This window comes from Physella acuta, unplaced genomic scaffold (assembly GCF_028476545.2).
Source record: "Physella acuta isolate Inbredline_101_S28 unplaced genomic scaffold, ASM2847654v3 ptg000353l, whole genome shotgun sequence".
Taxonomy (NCBI): Eukaryota; Metazoa; Mollusca; class Gastropoda; family Physidae; genus Physella; species Physella acuta.
In genome coordinates this window covers 1,236,531-1,255,721 of record NW_026731872.1, presented here as the reverse complement: position 1 = coordinate 1,255,721, position 19,191 = coordinate 1,236,531, and the positions used below count along the sequence as shown (strand labels likewise).

Genomic DNA, 19,191 nt, shown 5'->3' with positions numbered 1-19,191 from the left:
GGCTATTAGGGGCAGATAATTTAGTTTGAAACGATTTTAAACTTAGAGGAGGTAACTAAGAGGAGGCTGCTTTCACGTGGGGGGGGGGGGGGGGTAGTGTTTTTAAGCAAATAGTTTTAATGGCAGCATTGGTACTGTTGAATTCACAAATTATAAATTACTGAAAAGTAGAAAAAAAAACAACTAAATAGCGGCGTATGATACGCAGCGGGTCGGCTCGTATATATAATTCTCTTCTGGGAGCCGTTAGAAAACAAGCTGCAAACGCGCCTTGCAATCCCCTCTCCTCTCTTCCTCTCTGTCGCTACCACCCCCCCACCCCCCTCACATGGCCTGGTGAGCTGTGGTTCACGCTGTTTACATTTTACAAATCCGGGTTTGGTGACGGCTATTAGGGGCAGATAATTTAGTTTGAAACGATTTTAAACTTAGAGGTAACTAAGAGGAGGCTGCTTTCACGGGGGGGGGGGGGGGGGGGGGTTAGTGTTGTAAAGCAAATATTTTCAGTGGCAGCATTGGTACTGTCGAATTCACAAATTATGAATTACTGAAAAGTAGAAAAAAAAAACAACTAAATAGCGGCGTATGATACACCGCGGGTCGGCTCGTTATAATTAAAAGAAATATAAGACCAAATTTAGGTTTTTAAAGGTAATTAAATTTAAGAAAAACTTCTCTGATAAAAATTGGACTGATCTAAATACAGAAGTTTGGATTGTAAATACAGTAGTTGGGATTGACTATTACACCAATTAACTTTTGTGACAGATCAACTTGACCAATTGAATTTTTCTAGAAATTTCTTCTAGAGATACTTACATCTATATGTTAAACAGATGGTGCAGATTTGTGATGATAATTGAGTGAATGAAACATGTTCATGCTGTTAAAGCTTTCTAAGCCAAAAATAAAATCTGGATCAAGTTTTGTACAGGACAGCAAAAATAAAATCTGGATCAAGTTTTGTACAGGACAGCAAAAATAAAATCTGGATCAAGTTTTGTACAGGACATCAAAAATAAAATCTGGATCAAGTTTTGTACAGGACAGCAAAAATAAAATCTGGATCAAGTTTTGTACAGGACAGCAAAAATAAAATTTGGATCAAGTTTTGTACAGGACAGCAAAAAGCTTTCATCAAACACAGACCCAGACCAAACAAGCATTAGCAACTTGAGCTGTTAAGCCGGTTGATCTAACCAGTAAGCCGGTTGATCTAACCAGTAAGCCGGTTGATCTAACCAGTAAGCCGGTTGATCTAACCAGTAAGCCGGTTGATCTAACCAGTAATCTGGTTGATCTAACCAGTAAGCCGGTTGATCTAACCAGTAAGCCGGTTGATCTAACCAGTAATCTGGTTGATCTAACCAGTAATCTGGTTGATCTAACCAGTAATCTGGTTGATCTAACCAGTAATCTGGTTGATCTAACCATTAAGCCGGTTGATCTAACCGTTAAGCTGGTTGTTCTGATGGATTAAGCCGGTTGATCTAACCAGTAAGCCGGTTGATCTAACCAGTAATCTGGTTGATCTAACCAGTAATCTGGTTGATCTAACCATTAAGCCGGTTGATCTAACCATTAAGCTGGTTGTTCTGATGGATTAAGCCGGTTGATCTAACCAGTAAGCCGGTTGATCTAACCATTAAGCCGGTTGATCTAACCGTTAAGCCGGTTGTTCTGATGGATTAAGCTGGTTGATCTATATAAAAAACAGCTTACCCCATAAAGCTGAAAGATTTTGACAGACCTAGTTAGATTTCTCAAGTAATTGACTAAGATATTCAAAGACCTAAAACATTCATCAGCCAGGAATGTGGGTTAGTTTAGGGAGGTCAACATTCACTTGCTCAATTCTCATGACATTGGTCAAATAATAAACTGGGTTGACAGTATATTCAATATATTTTATAAAGCAATAAGTATCAAAATTATTTTGGTTTGATGTAACACTTATATATAACACAACCCCCCCCCCCCCCCCCCCCCCCCCCGCCTTTAGTTTTGGATCCTAGACTCTAGCTAAGATGTTTTAAGAATTATTTCAAACCTTTAGTTTTGGATCCTCTACTCTCTCTTGGCTCTTCCTTTTTGACTGTCTTTGTCTCATCTTTTGTGTCTTTACCTTTGACCTCCTTTGTTTGGTTCAAATAAAAAGAAAATTATTTTATTGAAATAAAAAGAAAATTATTTTATTGAAATAAAAAGAAAATTATTTGATTGAAATAAAAAGAAAATTATTTGATTGAAATAAATCTTATTGCTACTGTAGTGTTACTATGTTTCATCTAGTTCAAAAGAGAAATAATTTTTTTTTATTTTAAAGTTAGTTGAATCTTTGATTAAAATTAAATGTTAACTTCATTTTAAAAAGATGAAAATTTGGACAAAATAAATGTGGAATATTTTTCCAAGATTGAATGACAAATTGACCGATTTTTGTTAACTCATGAAGCAATAATTCATCAAACAAGAATTTCAAAATTAATTATTTTGAATTAAACAGATTTAAAAAAAAAATGAGCTATTAATGATCTTAACTCTTTCAAGGCCAATGGAATAGTCTAATAATTGTTTCAGCATTATATGATCAAAAACCTATGGGAGGTAACTCTAAAATGAAGAATTGACCAGATGGCTGATGTGATCACAACAGATGTCCAGAATTTGAAATGAAATTGAAGAGACTTACCTTCTGGCAATAATTCCTACCATTTTTTTAACATTTCAAATAAAAATATTAAAACCCTTTCCAACACAACACTATGAATAACAAAAAAATGACTACATGGTACACTCATTGCAATTTTTGTTTTTTCCTTCATAACAGATTGACATAGATTGATTGTAAATGGCAATTTGTAGCCGAAATGTCCTTTTTATTAACCAAAGCTCACTCCTTCAAGCAACACTCCTTTAACCATACACTATGATACACCCACTCAATCAGTTGAACATTTTATGAACCAAATGCAATCTATTTGAACTAGATGTTTTCAATCCAACATTCCCACTGTTAACGCCCCCTAACACCTAAATGTCCACTATGTGAGCAAGCTTGGGGTTCTCACTTTTTTTTTGGCAGATTGTTTGAGTTTAGTTTTGTCCGTGGTGGTCATGCTGCGCACGCTGCCCGGCCTATCCTTGGACTCCGCCCTCCTGCTCAGTGCTGGCTGAAATCACAGCACCAACTCAGGAAAATTTGGGATGTACCAGGTAGTCTAGTGGTTTCCAAGCTATAGGCTAGTGGGCCGGTCCACTAATGGGCCGGTCCACTAATGGGCCGGTCCACTAATGGGCCGGTCCACTAATGGGCCGGTCCACTAATGGGCCGGTCCACTAATGGGCCGGTCCACTAATGGGCCGGTCCACTAATGGGCCGGTCCACTAATGGGCCGGTCAGTGGGTTAAAGGTTTTTACTAACCAGTGCTGTGTGACTTAGAAACCACTCATAAAAATATTAACATTAAAATATTTGGCCATCAAAAGTGAAAACAATGGCTAAAAACAAAAACAGTCAAGTGATAACTGATATCGTCAAGTTTCCAAACGTGATGAAAAATTCAAAGCAGAACCTTATGTTACCTCCTCAATGTCTGGAAGAAATTCCAACAACTCTGGCGTTGTCTAATTACAAAAATAAAAAGTTTGTTAGATCGGTCCATTAGATCAGTCAGGTCAATCTAACACCATTTAGTTCAGGCAGAGATTGCACCTCCCATTTAGATCAGGCAGAAAAAAATGTTTTGATTGTGGTCAGCCCACAATGTTGGCTACCAAAGTGTGGTCTAAAACCTGGTAGACAAGTCAGGTCAATCTAACACCTGGTAGACAAGTCAGGTCAATCTAACACCTGGTAGACAAGTCAGGTCAATCTAGCACCTGGTAGACAAGTCAGGTCAATCTAACACCTGGTAGACAAGTCAGGTCAATCTAACACCTGGTAGACAAGTCAGGTCAATCTAACACCTGGTAGACAAGTCAGGTCAATCTAACACCTGGTTGACAAGTCAATCTAACACCTGGTAGACAAGTCAGGTCAATTGACAAGTCAGGTCAATCTAACACCTGGTAGACAAGTCAGGTCAATTGACAAGTCAGGTCAATCTAACAGCTGGTAGACAAGTCAGGTCAATTGACAAGTCAGGTCAATCTAACACCTGGTAGACAAGTCAGGTCAATCTAACACCTGGTAGACAAGTCAGGTCAATCTAACACCTGGTAGACAAGTCAGGTCAATCTAACACCTGGTAGACAAGTCAGGTCAATCTAACACCTGGTAGACAAGTCAGGTCAATCTAACACCTGGTAGACAAGTCAGGTCAATCTAACACCTGGTAGACAAGTCAGGTCAATCTAACACCTGGTAGACAAGTCAGGTCAATCTAACACCTGGTAGGGTGAAGAGAAACTTACAGACTTCCTCTCTGGAGAACTGTGGTCAGACAGCAGCTTGCGTCTCTCTACTGTCTCTTCGTGGCTCAAAGGGAACCGCGACAAGGCCTTGAGTGGATGAAAATGTCAGTGTTGATTTCATTGCTAGTTTTTTCTCAACAACTCACTCAGAAACATGGCAACCACTTTCAGCAACCATAACTAATAAATTGTGCCTCCAATTACTATTTAGATGTATATATATCTATCTATATATCTCTATCTCTCTCTATATATATCTATATATATATATGACAAATGGCAGGAAGACACTCAACTCTCTACACAATCAATGACTCACTGCCTCCTAGGTGTTGCACCCAGGGCAGCTCCCCCCACCCCCACCCCCCACTCACCTCTGAAATTTTCATGGCACCTTTGTTACCAATGTTATTCCCTAGCAAGGTCAAGGCCATTAATGTGCGGTTCATTCGAAGACCCTGTTGGTGACATTTGGAACACATTGTTTTATTTAGGAGACATTTGGAACACATTGTTTTATTTAGGAGACATTTGGAACACATTGTTTTATTTAGGTGACATTTGGGACACATTGTTTTATTTAGGTGACATTTGGGACACATTGTTTTATTTAGGTGACATTTGGAACACATTGTTTTATTTAGGTGACATTTGGAACACATTGTTTTATTTAGGTGACATTTGGAACACATTGTTTTATTTAGGTGACATTTGGAACACATTGTTTTATTTAGGTGACATTTGGGACACATTGTTTTATTTAGGTGACATTTGGGACACATTGTTTTATTTAGGTGACATTTGGAACACATTGTTTTATTTAGGTGACATTTGGAACACATTGTTTTATTTAGGTGACATTTGGAACACTGTTTTATTTAGGTGACATTTGGAACACATTTTTTTATTTAGGTGACATTTGGGACACATTGTTTTATTTAGGTGACATTTGGAACATTGTTTTATTTAGGTGACATTTGGAACATTGTTTTATTTAGGTGACATTTGGAACACGTTTTATTTAGGTGACATTTGGAACACTGTTTTATTTAGGTGACATTTGGAACACATTGTTTTATTTAGGTGACATTTGGAACACATTGTTTTATTTAGGTGACATTTGGAACACATTGTTTTATTTAGGAGACATTTGGAACACATTGTTTTATTTAGGTGACATTTGGGACACATTGTTTTATTTAGGTGACATTTGGAACACTGTTTTATTTAGGTGACATTTGGAACATTGTTTTATTTAGGTGACATTTGGAACACATTGTTTTATTTAGGTGACATTTGGAACACATTGTTTTATTTAGGTGACATTTGGGACACTGTTTTATTTAGGTGACATTTGGAACACATAGTTTTATTTAGGTGACATTTGGAACAGTTTTATTTAGGTGACATTTGGAACACGTTTTATTTAGGTGACATTTGGGACACATTGTTTTATTTAGGTGACATTTGGGACACATTGAGATCAGCTCGTCAAGGGAAAAGAACTCCACACACAGACAAAAGTGTAAAGTGTGCCAGTTTGTCTCTCAGTCTGTCTGTCTCACCCATGCCAAGTTTGTCTGTCTCTCAGTCTGTCTTACCCAAGCCAAGTTTGTCTGTCTCTCAGTCTGTCTTACCCATGCCAAGTTTGTCTGTCTCTCAGTCTGTCTGTCTTACCCATGCCAAGTTTGTCTGTCTCTCAGTCTGTCTGTCTTACCCATGCCAAGTTTGTCTGTCTCTCAGTCTGTCTGTCTTACCCATGCCAAGTTTGTCTGTCTCTCAGTCTGTCTGTCTTACCCATGCCAAGTTTGTCTGTCTCTCAGTCTGTCTGTCTTACCCATGCCAAGTTTGTCTGTCTCTCAGTCTGTCTGTCTTACCCATGCCAAGTTTGTCTGTCTCTCAGTCTGTCTGTCTTACCCATGCCAAGTTTGTCTGTCTCTCAGTCTGTCTGTCTTACCCATGCCAAGTTTGTCTGTCTCTCAGTCTGTCTGTCTTACCCATGCCAAGTTTGTCTGTCTCTCAGTCTGTCTGTCTTACCCATGCCAAGCTCTCTGCCCCGACATCTCCTATCAGGTTCCCAGACAAGTTGAGTGAAATTAATTTGGTGTTGGGTGCTTTCATGTTCCCCAGCACCCGGCCGATGCCACAAGCACCGGTGTCTGTGATGCCGCAGTGGCGCAGCGACAACATCTGGATCCTGGGGGACACCAACAGACAAATTAATGGTACACAGCCACACACACTGGCACACACAACCACACACACTAGCACACACAACCACACACACTAGCCCACACAACCACACACACTAGCACACACAACCACACACTAGCACACACAACCACACACACTAGCACACACAACCACACACACTAATACACACAACCACACACACTAATACACACAACCACACACACTAATACACACAACCACACACAACCACACACACTAATACACACCACCACACACACTAGCACACACAACCACACACACTAGCACACACAACCACACACTAGCACACACAACCACACACACTAGCACACACAACCACACACACAACCACACACTAGCACACACAACCACACACACTAGCACACACAACCACACACTAATACACACAACCACACACTAGTACACACAACCACACACTAGCACACACAACCACACACTAGCACACACAACCACACACACTAGCACACACAACCACACACACTAGCACACACAACCACACACACTAGCACACACAACCACACACTAATACACACAACCACACACTAATACACACAGCCACACACACTAGCACACACAACCACACACACTAGCACACACAACCACACACTAGCACACACAACCACACACACTAGCACACACAAGGTCCACACAACCACACACAAGGTCCACACAACCACAAGGTCCACACAACCACACACAAGGTCCACACAATCACTCACAAGGTCCACACAATCACTCACAATGTCCACACAATCACTCACAAGGTCCACACAATCACACACAAGGTCCACACAATCACTCACAAGATCCACACAATCACTCACAAGGTCCACACAATCACTCACAATGTCCACACAACCACTCACAAGGTCCACACAACCACACACAAGGTCAACACAATCACTCACAATGTCCACACAATCACTCACAAGGTCCACACAACCACACACAAGGTCCACACAATCACACACAAGGTCCACACAACCACACACAAGGTCCACACAATCACTCACAAGGTCCACACAATCACTCACAAGGTCCACACAACCACTCACAATGTCCACACAATCACTAACACTAGCACTCACAAGGTCCACACAATCACTCACAAGGTCCACACAATCACACACAAGGTCCACACAATCACTCACAATGTCCACACAACCACTCACAAGGTCCACACAACCACACACAAGGTCAACACAACCACACACAAGGTCCACACAACCACACACAATGTCCACACAATCACTCACACTAGCACTCACAAGGTCCACACAATCACTCACAAGGTCCACACAATCACACACAAGGTCCACACAATCACTCACAATGTCCACACAACCACTCACAAGGTCAACACAACCACACACAAGGTCCACACAACCACACACAATGTCCACACAATCACTCACACTAGCACTCACAAGGTCCACACAATCACTCACAAGGTCCACACAATCACTCACAAGGTCCACACAACCACACACAAGGTCCACACAACCACACACAATGTCCACACAATCACTCACACTAGCACTCACAAGGTCCACACAATCACACAAGGTCCACACAACCACTCACAAGCTATCTGCACCAATCAGCTCGGACCAGTTCTCTCCCTTGACATTGTTTCCATCTAAGATGACATTTCTGTGAGTTAAACAAAGTTAAACTTAGCTCATGCAAGAATGTGTTTGACATTTCTGTGAGTTAAACAAAGTTAAACTTAGCTCATGCAAGAATGTGTTTGACATTTCTGTGAGTTAAACAAAGTTAAACTTAGCTCATGCAAGAATGTGTTTGACATTTCTGTGAGTTAAACAAAGTTAAACTTAGCTCATGCAAGAATGTGTTTGACATTTCTGTGAGTTAAACAAAGTTAAACTTAGCTCATGCAAGAATGTGTTTGACATTTCTGTGAGTTAAACAAAGTTAAACTTAGCTCATGCAAGAATGTGTTTGACATTTCTGTGAGTTAAACAAAGTTAAACTTAGCTCATGCAAGAATGTGTTTGACATTTCTGTGAGTTAAACAAAGTTAAACTTAGCTCATGCAAGAATGTGTTTGACATTTCTGTAAGTTGACCCACCTGAGGTGAAGACACAGAGGCAGAAAGGCGGCCAGTGAGACTAGTGAAGCTTCAGTCAGCCCAGTGTTCCACAAGCTGGTGGGAAAAAGGTTCTCAACATTTCAATACAAGCCTAACCCTGACCCTGACCAAAACCCTGAACCTGACCAAAACCCTGACCCAAACCCTGACCCTGACCAAAACCCTAACCCTAACCAAAACCCTAACCAAAACCCTGACCCTGGGGTATTGAGAAGTTATTTTTGTACATGAGAAGAAGCCAACGTGTAAGAGACTGACTTGATTGTATGCAGGCGCTCCAGTAGGGTCCAGCACTGACGAAATGTTTCCATCATAGACGTGTCGATCTTCCAGCCTTAAAAACAAAATAGTCATACAACCCAACATCTGACATACAACCCAACATCTGACATACAACCCAACATCTGACATACATCTGACATACATCTGACATACATCTGACATACATCTGACATACATCTGACATACATCTGACATACATCTGACATACATCTGACATACAACATCTGACATACAACATCTGACATACAACATCTGACATACAACATCTGACATACAACATCTGACATACAACATCTGACATACAACATCTGACATACAACATCTGACATACAACATCTGACATACAACATCTGACATACAACATCTGACATACAACATCTGACATACAACATCTGACATACAACATCTGACATACAACATCTGACATACAACATCTGACATACAACATCTGACATACAACATCTGACATACAACATCTGACATACAACATCTGACATACAACATCTGACATACAACATCTGACATACAACATCTGACATACAACATCTGACATACAACATCTGACATACAACATCTGACATACAACATCTGACATACAACATCTGACATACAACATTTGACATACAACATTTGACATACAACCCAGCATCTGACATACAACCCAGCATCTGACATACAACCCAGCATCTGACATACAACCCAGCATCTGACATACAACCCAACATCTGACATACAACCCAACATCTGACATACAACATCTGACATACAACATCTGACATACAACATCTGACATACAACCCAACATCTGACATACAACCCAACATCTGACATACAACATTTGACATACAACATTTGACATACAACATTTGACATACAACCCAGCATCTGACATACAACCCAGCATCTGACATACAACCCAGCATCTGACATACAACCCAGCATCTGACATACAACCCAACATCTGACATACAACCCAACATCTGACATACAACATCTGACATACAACATCTGACATACAACATCTGACATACAACCCAACATCTGACATACAACCCAACATCTGACATACAACCCAACATCTGACATACAACATCTGACATACAACATCTGACATACAACCCAACATCTGACATACAACCCAACATCTGACATACAACATCTGACATACAACATCTGACATACAACATCTGACATACAACCCAACATCTGACATACAACCCAACATCTGACATACAACCCAACATCTGACATACAACCCAACATCTGACATACAACATCTGACATACAACCCAACATCTGACATACAACATCTGACATACAACCCAACATCTGACATACAACCCAACATCTGACATACAACATCTGACATACAACCCAACATCTGACATACAACCCAACATCTGACATACAACCCAACATCTGACATACAACATCTGACATACAACATCTGACATACAACCCAGCATCTGACATACAACCCAGCATCTGACATACAACCCAGCATCTGACATACAACCCAACATCTGACATACAACCCAACATCTGACATACAACCCAACATCTGACATACAACCCAACATCTGACATACAACATTTGACATACAACCCAGCATCTGACATACAACCCAGCATCTGACATACAACCCAGCATCTGACATACAACCCAACATCTGACATACAACCCAACATCTGACATACAACCCAACATCTGACATACAACATCTGACATACAACATCTGACATACAACATCTGACATACAACATCTGACATACAACCCAACATCTCACACACAACCCACCATACCCCCACACATCCCAATTTCCCCCCCCCCCCCCACACATACAACCCAATATTCCCCACACATACAACCCAATATTCCCCCCACACACAACCGAACATTTCCCCCCCCCCCACACACACACACAACCCAACATTTCCCCCCCCCCCACACACAACCCAACATTCCCCCCCCCCCTACACACAACCCAACATCCCCACACACAGTAGTAAATCTAAAGTAGTGTTGTAGTAAATCTGAAGTAGCCAAACTGAGCAGCCCTCACCTCGCACATGCACCTCAGTGACTGTGTCCCATCTCTCAGCTACATCCAACTCCACCTGCACTGAGGGCTTGAAATATTCAGACTTTGGTTTAGTTGTATAGGTTTTAGGAAGCCACTCTCCCACTTCTGAAGATCAAAATGTGCACGGAGATTCTAAATATAAACAACTACAGGTATTAACTCTAAACTTTATTCAGTGATTTGTTTTTCAAGTATAGAATTAAAATTAATATACTAATGCTCAAAAGAAGAACAAAATTTGCAACTTTAAAAATGAAGAGTTCAGTATTTATGGTGTAAAATGTTATGACTCAGAGAGTAAACCAATGGGAACAGACCTCCATCTTCTGGGTGCTCTGTGTCTGGCTCAGGGTCATGAACTTGAATCACCTGTTTTTTATCCTCTTTTTTTGAAGATTTCAACTCAACAGAACCTGACTGACCTGCAGGAGGTTTGGGGCGGACAGTCACGCTTGGGATGACAGCCATAGAGTTTTGCTTGCACAGTTCTGTAAAGTCAACTAAAAAATTCCCGACACATTTGTATGGCTCTGTAGAGATTTCAAATAAAAAATTCTCAGCAAAATATTTTTCTTCTTGTCTACCTGCCTGGACAGGTTCATTATATGTAACTTGAAGATCTATAGCAAAGTTTACATTTAGAAAACAGAAAAACTGAGCTCAGCAACATTCTAGACAAATCAACACTGTGTGTGTGGATATTATTCTATAGTCTATGCCAATACATTTACAACACTGTGTGGATATTATTCTATAGTCTATGCCAATACATTTACAACACTGTGTGTGTGGATATTATTCTATACTCTATGCCAATACATTTACAACACTGTGTGGATATTATTCTATACTCTATGCCAATACATTTACAACACTGTGTGGATATTATTCTATACTCTATGCCAATACATTTACAACACTGTGTGGATATTATTCTATACTCTATGCCAATACATTTACAACACTGTGTGTGTGGATATTATTCTATACTCTATGCCAATACATTTACAACACTGTGTGGATATTATTCTATACTCTATGCCAATACATTTACAACACTGTGTGGATATTATTCTATACTCTATGCCAATACATTTACAACACTGTGGATATTATTCTATACTCTATGCCAATACATTTACAACACTGTGTGGATATTATTCTATACTCTATGCCAATACATTTACAACACTGTGTGGATATTATTCTATACTCTATGCCAATACATTTACAACACTGTGTGGATATTATTCTATACTCTATGCCAATACATTTACAACACTGTGTGGATATTATTCTATACTCTATGCCAATACATTTACAACACTGTGTGGATATTATTCTATACTCTATGCCAATACATTTACAACACTGTGTGGATATTATTCTATACTCTATGCCAATACATTTACAACACTGTGTGGATATTATTCTATACTCTATGCCAATACATTTACAACACTGTGTGGATATTATTCTATACTCTATGCCAATACATTTACAACACTGTGTGGATATTATTCTATACTCTATGCCAATACATTTACAACACTGTGTGGATATTATTCTATACTCTATGCCAATACATTTACAACACTGTGTGGATATTATTCTATACTCTATGCCAATACATTTACAACACTGTGTGGATATTATTCTATACTCTATGCCAATACATTTACAACACTGTGTGGATATTATTCTATACTCTATGCCAATACATTTACAACACTGTGTGGATATTATTCTATACTCTATGCTCATACATTTACAACACTGTGTGGATATTATTCTATACTCTATGCCAATACATTTACAACACTGTGTGGATATTATTCTATACTCTATGCCAATACATTTACAACACTGTGTGGATATTATTCTATAGTCTATGCCAATACATTTACAACACTGTGTGGATATTATTCTATAGTCTATGCCAATACATTTACAACACTGTGTGGATATTATTCTATAGTCTATGCCAATACCAAAAACATTTGCAAAGCCTTAGGGTAAAAAGGGAACAATAAAAATGAATCTATTAAAACATGTAGTGGGTTGTGCCAAGATTGCCAAATTGTGAGCTGTGATATTTTAAGTAACCAGAAGGAGACAAACAGCAGGTGTACAGGTGCTGACGTGGGTTGTCATGGTGACAAACAGCAGATGTACAGGTGCTGACGTGGATTGATATAAAGCACCTCGCTTGTGCCTGTCAAGCATCTAGGATCAGAGAAGTAAGCCAAGAAGTATAGGCCTAGGCATTTAAAGTGTGGTATTTAGGCTACGTTACATGACTGTTTTAAATTCATATTTTTAGTAATGTGTTTGCTTTTTTAATTAAATTTTGTGTTGCCAAGGTTGTTTTGTATTTTATTTAATTAATCTCAGAAAAAGGTGCCATTGTCCTTTAGATGGTTGTAGGGGGAGCAACTCTTCCCCAGTGTTTCTTCCAGGCATCTCTTTAGTGGGGCCTATATAGAAAATATATACTTTTAACAGTGTCTGCCCCCAAAAATTTCAAGTGCCCCCCCCCCCCCCCCCCCTGAGAAAAAAGTGGAAAAAACACTGCTGCTCTGCCCCCCCCCCCCCCCCCGACAGTATCTTTAAACTTCTAAAACTCAACTATGTTGACAAGTCTGGATATGAATTTGTCCATATTGCTTCATCAGAGCATCCAAAATATGTGTTCAACTATAAAATGTATGTATTTATGGAGAGAAAAAGGTTTTTTTTTTCAAAAGATCTAAATTGAATGAATGTCATATTTATCTGTAAAAACACACTTTTAATTGTTCAACTTGAGAACACTATTTTTACAACATGGCTTCCATGGAATCTAGGCTATGTTGCTGATTAAAAAGTTGATTAAAAAGTTGATTGCATTGTAAGCTAAATTTTGGCTGTAGGTAGCTTTTATAATGTCTGCTAGTTATTTTTATTAGGTTCCAACACTATTAACAATTTTCAATAGCATTAAATTGACAGATCTAATTTGAGAATCTAATGATTTTATTTAGGAGAAACTAGAATCTAGAAGTTTAAAACCAAGGTTTGTCTGAGAGGTTTTTTCAAATAAATATCAATTAGTTAAAAACAAAAAACAAGTCAGAATAACTGTATTTATTTGACTCAACTATTTAAGGCCTTAAATATTTCATATAAATCTGTTTTGTAGTACTAGAATAGATTTAATTAGGATAAACTTTCATTTAAGATAATATTTGGCGTAATTTTACATAAAGATTAAGATTGGCCTCCCTTCAAAATTTAAATGGAAAGTATGTCAAATATTATAGTAGGGTCAGCACCCTACTTAGCCAAAATTGATTTTTAAAAAAAAAAACATTTTGGTTGAGGGTTGATGTGTAGCTCTGGCTTTTTGTGTGACATTTATTTTCATATTAACATACACTGAAAAATGCCTATACATTTGATTGGTTGAAAAACTGACTAAAATGACTTTCTTCAGAATACAAGCTAGTAAAAAGAGGAAAACTCAAATACAACATGCTAAACAAACACATGGAAAGATAACTCTTAAATACCAGGAGAAAAAAAAACAGCATACAACACCATGACTTACGCTCTGAGCTGTCAGCATCATGCAATATCTCTAAAATTTAGCATCAAAACATTTTATTATTGGAATAAACTAGTTTTTGAAAATATTCAGTTCCCAGGGGATATCTTTGCTAAAAGTTGCAGAAAAAGAAAGAAGCTAACAGAATTTATATTGAGGCCTATGTCAGAGCCTGCAGTCTGTTCTATCTTGTCAATTACTAACAACAAATATAAGTGCAAAGTTCTCAATGACATATTATTCACAAGATAAGCCCAAATCTTTCAAGCAACCCAAATCTTTCAAGCAACCCAAATCTTTCAACCAACCCAAATCTTTCAACCAACCCAAATCTTTCAACCAACCCAAATCTTTCAACCAACCCAAATCTCTCAACCAACCCAAATCTCTCAACCAACCCAAATCTCTCAACCAACCCAAATCTTTCAACCAACCCAAATCTCTCAACCAACCCAAATCTTTCAACCAACCCAAATCTTTCAACCAACCCAAATCTTTCAAGCAACCCAAATCTTTCAACCAACCCAAATCTCTCAACCAACCCAAATCTCTCAACCAACCCAAATCTTTCAACCAACCCAAATCTTTCAACCAACCCAAATCTCTCAACCAACCCAAATCTTTCAACCAACCCAAATCTTTCAACCAACCCAAATCTTTCAACCAACCCAAATCTTTCAACCAACCCAAATTTTTCAACCAACCCAAATTTTTCAACCAACCCAAATTTTTCAACCAACCCAAATTTTTCAACCAACCCAAATTTTTCAACCAACCCAAATCTTTCAACCAACCCAAATCTCTCAAGCAACCCAAATCTCTCAACCAACCCAAATCTCTCAACCAACCCAAATCTCTCAACCAACCCAAATCTTTCAACCAACCCAAATCTTTCAACCAACCCAAATCTTTCAAGCAACCCAAATCTTTCAAGCAACCCAAATCTTTCAACCAACCCAAATCTTTCAAGCAACCCAAATCTTTCAACCAACCCAAAACATAAAGTTGGTTCAACAACAAGTTACCTGGTGTTTTAGTCAAACTCTCGTCTTCGTGGTGTGCTGATGATAGGTGCCGGTCTTTAGACAAATTCTTTTCCACCTTTTTACCCATTTTAACTGTTTTAGATGAGAAATTCATTTTATCTTTTGTGTATCAGTAAAGAGTTTTAGAAGAATTGACCTAACTTTTAATGTATGAAAAAAAAAGCCCAATGCATTAAAAATGATTTGCCAGTTATAAAAGTGATGACTAGGAATTTATTTTTGGTAATAATAACATTGAATAGAAAGTTATTTATTGTATAGTTGATACTATATTAAATATTAAGGTAGTACTGCTTTAAGGTTCAGAGACCTGGAGGGTTACAAATGAAATCAATTGTTCACAAATAGTTGTCAACAAAATTCTTAAGATAATATGGTTACAATGTAAGATCTAGATAGATCTATAATACTAAACTCTATACATGTCATATGACAGTCTGACATATGAATATGATCAGTTCAGTAATATAACTATTGACTATTGCATTATTTTGTATTGTTATTAATGAGCTAGGGTAAAACTCCATTTTAGCATATTTTATTCTCCGGTTGAGTGTATTTTATTATAAACACAGCCAAAACACACAAAGACGTTAGGAAAACACTAGATCTATATCTACTTATTTTTTTAATGATTGTATTTTAATTAGAACAGGTAAAAACCATAAATAATAAATAAGCATTAGGCCTACAGTTCCAATTAAATAGCGTGTGATCACCGGCTCGCGTTTTCACATCAGCGGGCAAAAAATCCATACACAATCAATGGTTCACCATGAGTTCACATTCACTTTAATTATCATCATACATCATAGCTATTTGAAATTATGGTTACATCAGTTTTTGAGTCACTTAAGTAACTTTTTTAAGTTCATAAAAGTTTCATGCGTGTGAGATACAGTAAATAGTGCACATTTAATGTTTCAAATTTGGATTTTTCATAAGTTTTAACAAAAGTAAATTATCAATAACTAAAACAAAAAACATAAATAAATGGGCCAAGTGTTTTCCTAATATTTGTGTGCCTCAATTGTCACATTGTGTTTATTAATATTATATTTATATTATAATAATAAAATACTTAAAAAAAACTTTTTAAAAAACCACGTTTTTCTTGTGGACTAAAAAGTAGAAAATAAATTTTTCTTTTGTGCTTCCTCGAGCTGTGCAGATTCTTGTGATGACTGACAAAAAAACGTGGGTACGTTCACCATCAAATTTCCCGACCCATCTGCCCGACCCACGTTTTTTGTCAGTCATCACAAGAATCTGCACAGCTCGAGGAAGCACAAAAGAAAAATTTATTTTCTACTTTTTAGTCCACAAGAAAAACGTGTTTTTTTAAAAAGTTTTTTTTAAGTATTTTATTTTCTCCTTTTTAGTCCGTTGCTACACATGAAAAACGTGGTTTTTAAAAAGTTTTTTATATAGTTTATTTTCTACTTTATCTAATCACTTGATTAAGTATGACTTGACTAAGTGTTTTTAAATACACGGACTAAAAAAATCTTGAGCGACCGATACGCTTTAAACAGAGAAAGGGTGTAATTTACGTTGCTGGCGTGGAGATCTACTCACGAATCACGTGATCAAATCTCCCATAAACAAACAAATAAACGCGAAGCTGAGTTAAGGAAAAACGTGTTAATGTGTATTTTAGCATGCCCAGCGTACCAACCGTGTCACCGTTAACAATGTGTTACCGTGTCCGTTCTCCTTTTTAGTCCGTTGCTACACATAAAAAACGTGGTTTTTTAAAAAGTTTTTTTTAAGTATTTTATTTTCTCCTTTTTAGTCCGTTGCTACACATGAAAAACGTGGTTTTTAAAAAAGTGTTTATAAATACACGGACTAAAAATCTTGAGCGACCAGGATTCGAACCTGGGTTGTCGCGGCCACAACGCGAAGTACTAACCACTATACGATCACGGCCAGCGCGCTCACATCGATTGGGGCCGAAGTAACTGTGTCAATAGGCCTCAAGTCTTGTCGGTATCTTTAGAAATCATGTCCTCAATTTTATGGTCCTTGGGGCGTAATTAAATTAAGCTAATTACGGTCACTAATTGCTAGTTTTTATGATTGCATCTGAAATTGTTAGGCGAAAGTAGCATGCATGCCAAATTTCAGGTCTCTAGAGCAATCAGAAGTGGGCTAATTTTCGATGTCAATTTTAACAACAAACAAACAAACAAACGCGAAGCTGAGTTAAGAAGAAAATAAAATACTTAAAAAAAACTTTTTTAAAAAACCACGTTTTTCTTGTGGACTAAAAAGTAGAAAATAACTATTTACATACATTTGATGACAAAAAACGTGGGTACGTTCACCATCAAATTTCCCGACCCATCTGCCCGACCCACGTTTTTTGTCATCAAATGTATGTAAATAGTTATTTTCTACTTTTTAGTCCACAAGAAAAACGTGGTTTTTTAAAAAAGTTTTTTTTAAGTATTTTATTTTCTCCTTTTTAGTCCGTTGCTACACATGAAAAACGTGGTTTTTAAAAAAGTTTTTTATATAGTTTATTTTCTACTTTATCTAATGACTTGATTAAGTATGACTTTTCTAAGTGTTTATAAATACACGGACTAAAAAAATCTTGAGCGTCCAGGATTCGAACCTGGGTTGTCGCGGCCACAACGCGAAGTACTAACCACTATACGATCACGGCCAGCGCGCTCACATCGAATGGGGCCGAAGTAACTGTGTCAATAAGCCTACAGTCTTGTCGGTATCTTTAGAAATCATGTCCTCAATTTTATCGTCCTTGGGGCGTAATTAAATTAAGCTAATTACGGTCTCTAATTGCTAGTTTTTATGATTGCATCTGAAATTGTTAGGCGAAAGTAGCGTGTATGCCAAATTTCAGATCTCTAGAGCAATCAGAAGTGGGCTAATTTTCGATGTCAATTTTAACAACAAACAAACAAATCCACAAACGCAAAGCTGAGTTAAGAAAAACGTGTTAAAAACGTGTTAAAATACGCTCAACTGGAGGTGAACGTGAAGCGGGGAATAAAATACGCTAAAATAGAGTTTTACCCAAAATTAATATAAAAGCTACCTAGATAAATAGGTTAAGGTTTAACACAGTTCGCCTAAAGATACGGATTAGTAGGCGTAATAAACTAATATCGCCAAGCAGCTATCACCAACAGTACGCCATTTGTAAACAAAGTTGTCGACAACCTAATAACTACTATAATCTGTCTAAACCAAAATAAAATAGTTCGTACATTAAAAACATCAAACTGTAAAACTTCTTATTAAAGCATTATGAAATATATTGAATAGTAATAGAATTATAAAATTTTGTCTGTAAAGAATTAAAATTAAGCAACTTAATAGGCCAATTGATTATTTTTTTTTTTAGTTAGCGCAATGATATTTTTAATGAGTAAGCCCTCATATTCATCTTAGCGACGC

General features: G+C 37.7%; 1 protein-coding gene across 9 annotated transcripts in view; it reads right to left on the bottom strand.

The window, feature by feature from the left end:
* The window catches only part of LOC131941206 (leucine-rich repeat-containing protein 71), a 42,114-nt gene extending 23,133 nt beyond the window's left edge, over positions 1 to 18,981 (bottom strand). For 4 of the 9 annotated variants that reach the window (XM_059300239.1, XM_059300242.1, XM_059300240.1 and 1 more), the window contains exons 1-13: positions 18,830 to 18,981; positions 15,742 to 15,834; positions 14,720 to 14,749; positions 11,448 to 11,660; positions 11,110 to 11,235; positions 9,022 to 9,097; positions 8,743 to 8,817; positions 8,234 to 8,302; positions 6,455 to 6,614; positions 4,792 to 4,875; positions 4,418 to 4,504; positions 3,072 to 3,173; positions 2,051 to 2,135 (exon numbers count right to left, since the gene is read on the bottom strand). In XM_059300239.1, coding sequence (XP_059156222.1) covers positions 2,051 to 2,135; positions 3,072 to 3,173; positions 4,418 to 4,504; positions 4,792 to 4,875; positions 6,455 to 6,614; positions 8,234 to 8,302; positions 8,743 to 8,817; positions 9,022 to 9,097; positions 11,110 to 11,235; positions 11,448 to 11,660; positions 14,720 to 14,749; positions 15,742 to 15,829 — 1,195 coding nt within the window. In that variant the 5' untranslated portion in view covers positions 15,830 to 15,834; positions 18,830 to 18,981. Of the gene's footprint in view, positions 1 to 2,050; positions 2,136 to 3,071; positions 3,174 to 3,586; positions 3,629 to 4,417; positions 4,505 to 4,791; positions 4,876 to 6,454; positions 6,615 to 8,233; positions 8,303 to 8,742; positions 8,818 to 9,021; positions 9,098 to 11,109; positions 11,236 to 11,447; positions 11,661 to 14,719; positions 14,750 to 15,741; positions 15,835 to 18,829 lie in introns of all 9 variants that reach the window. The other 5 variants (XM_059300245.1, XM_059300246.1, XM_059300247.1 and 2 more) reach the window with 4 other exon arrangements.
* Between the last annotated feature and the right edge of the window lie 210 nt (positions 18,982 to 19,191).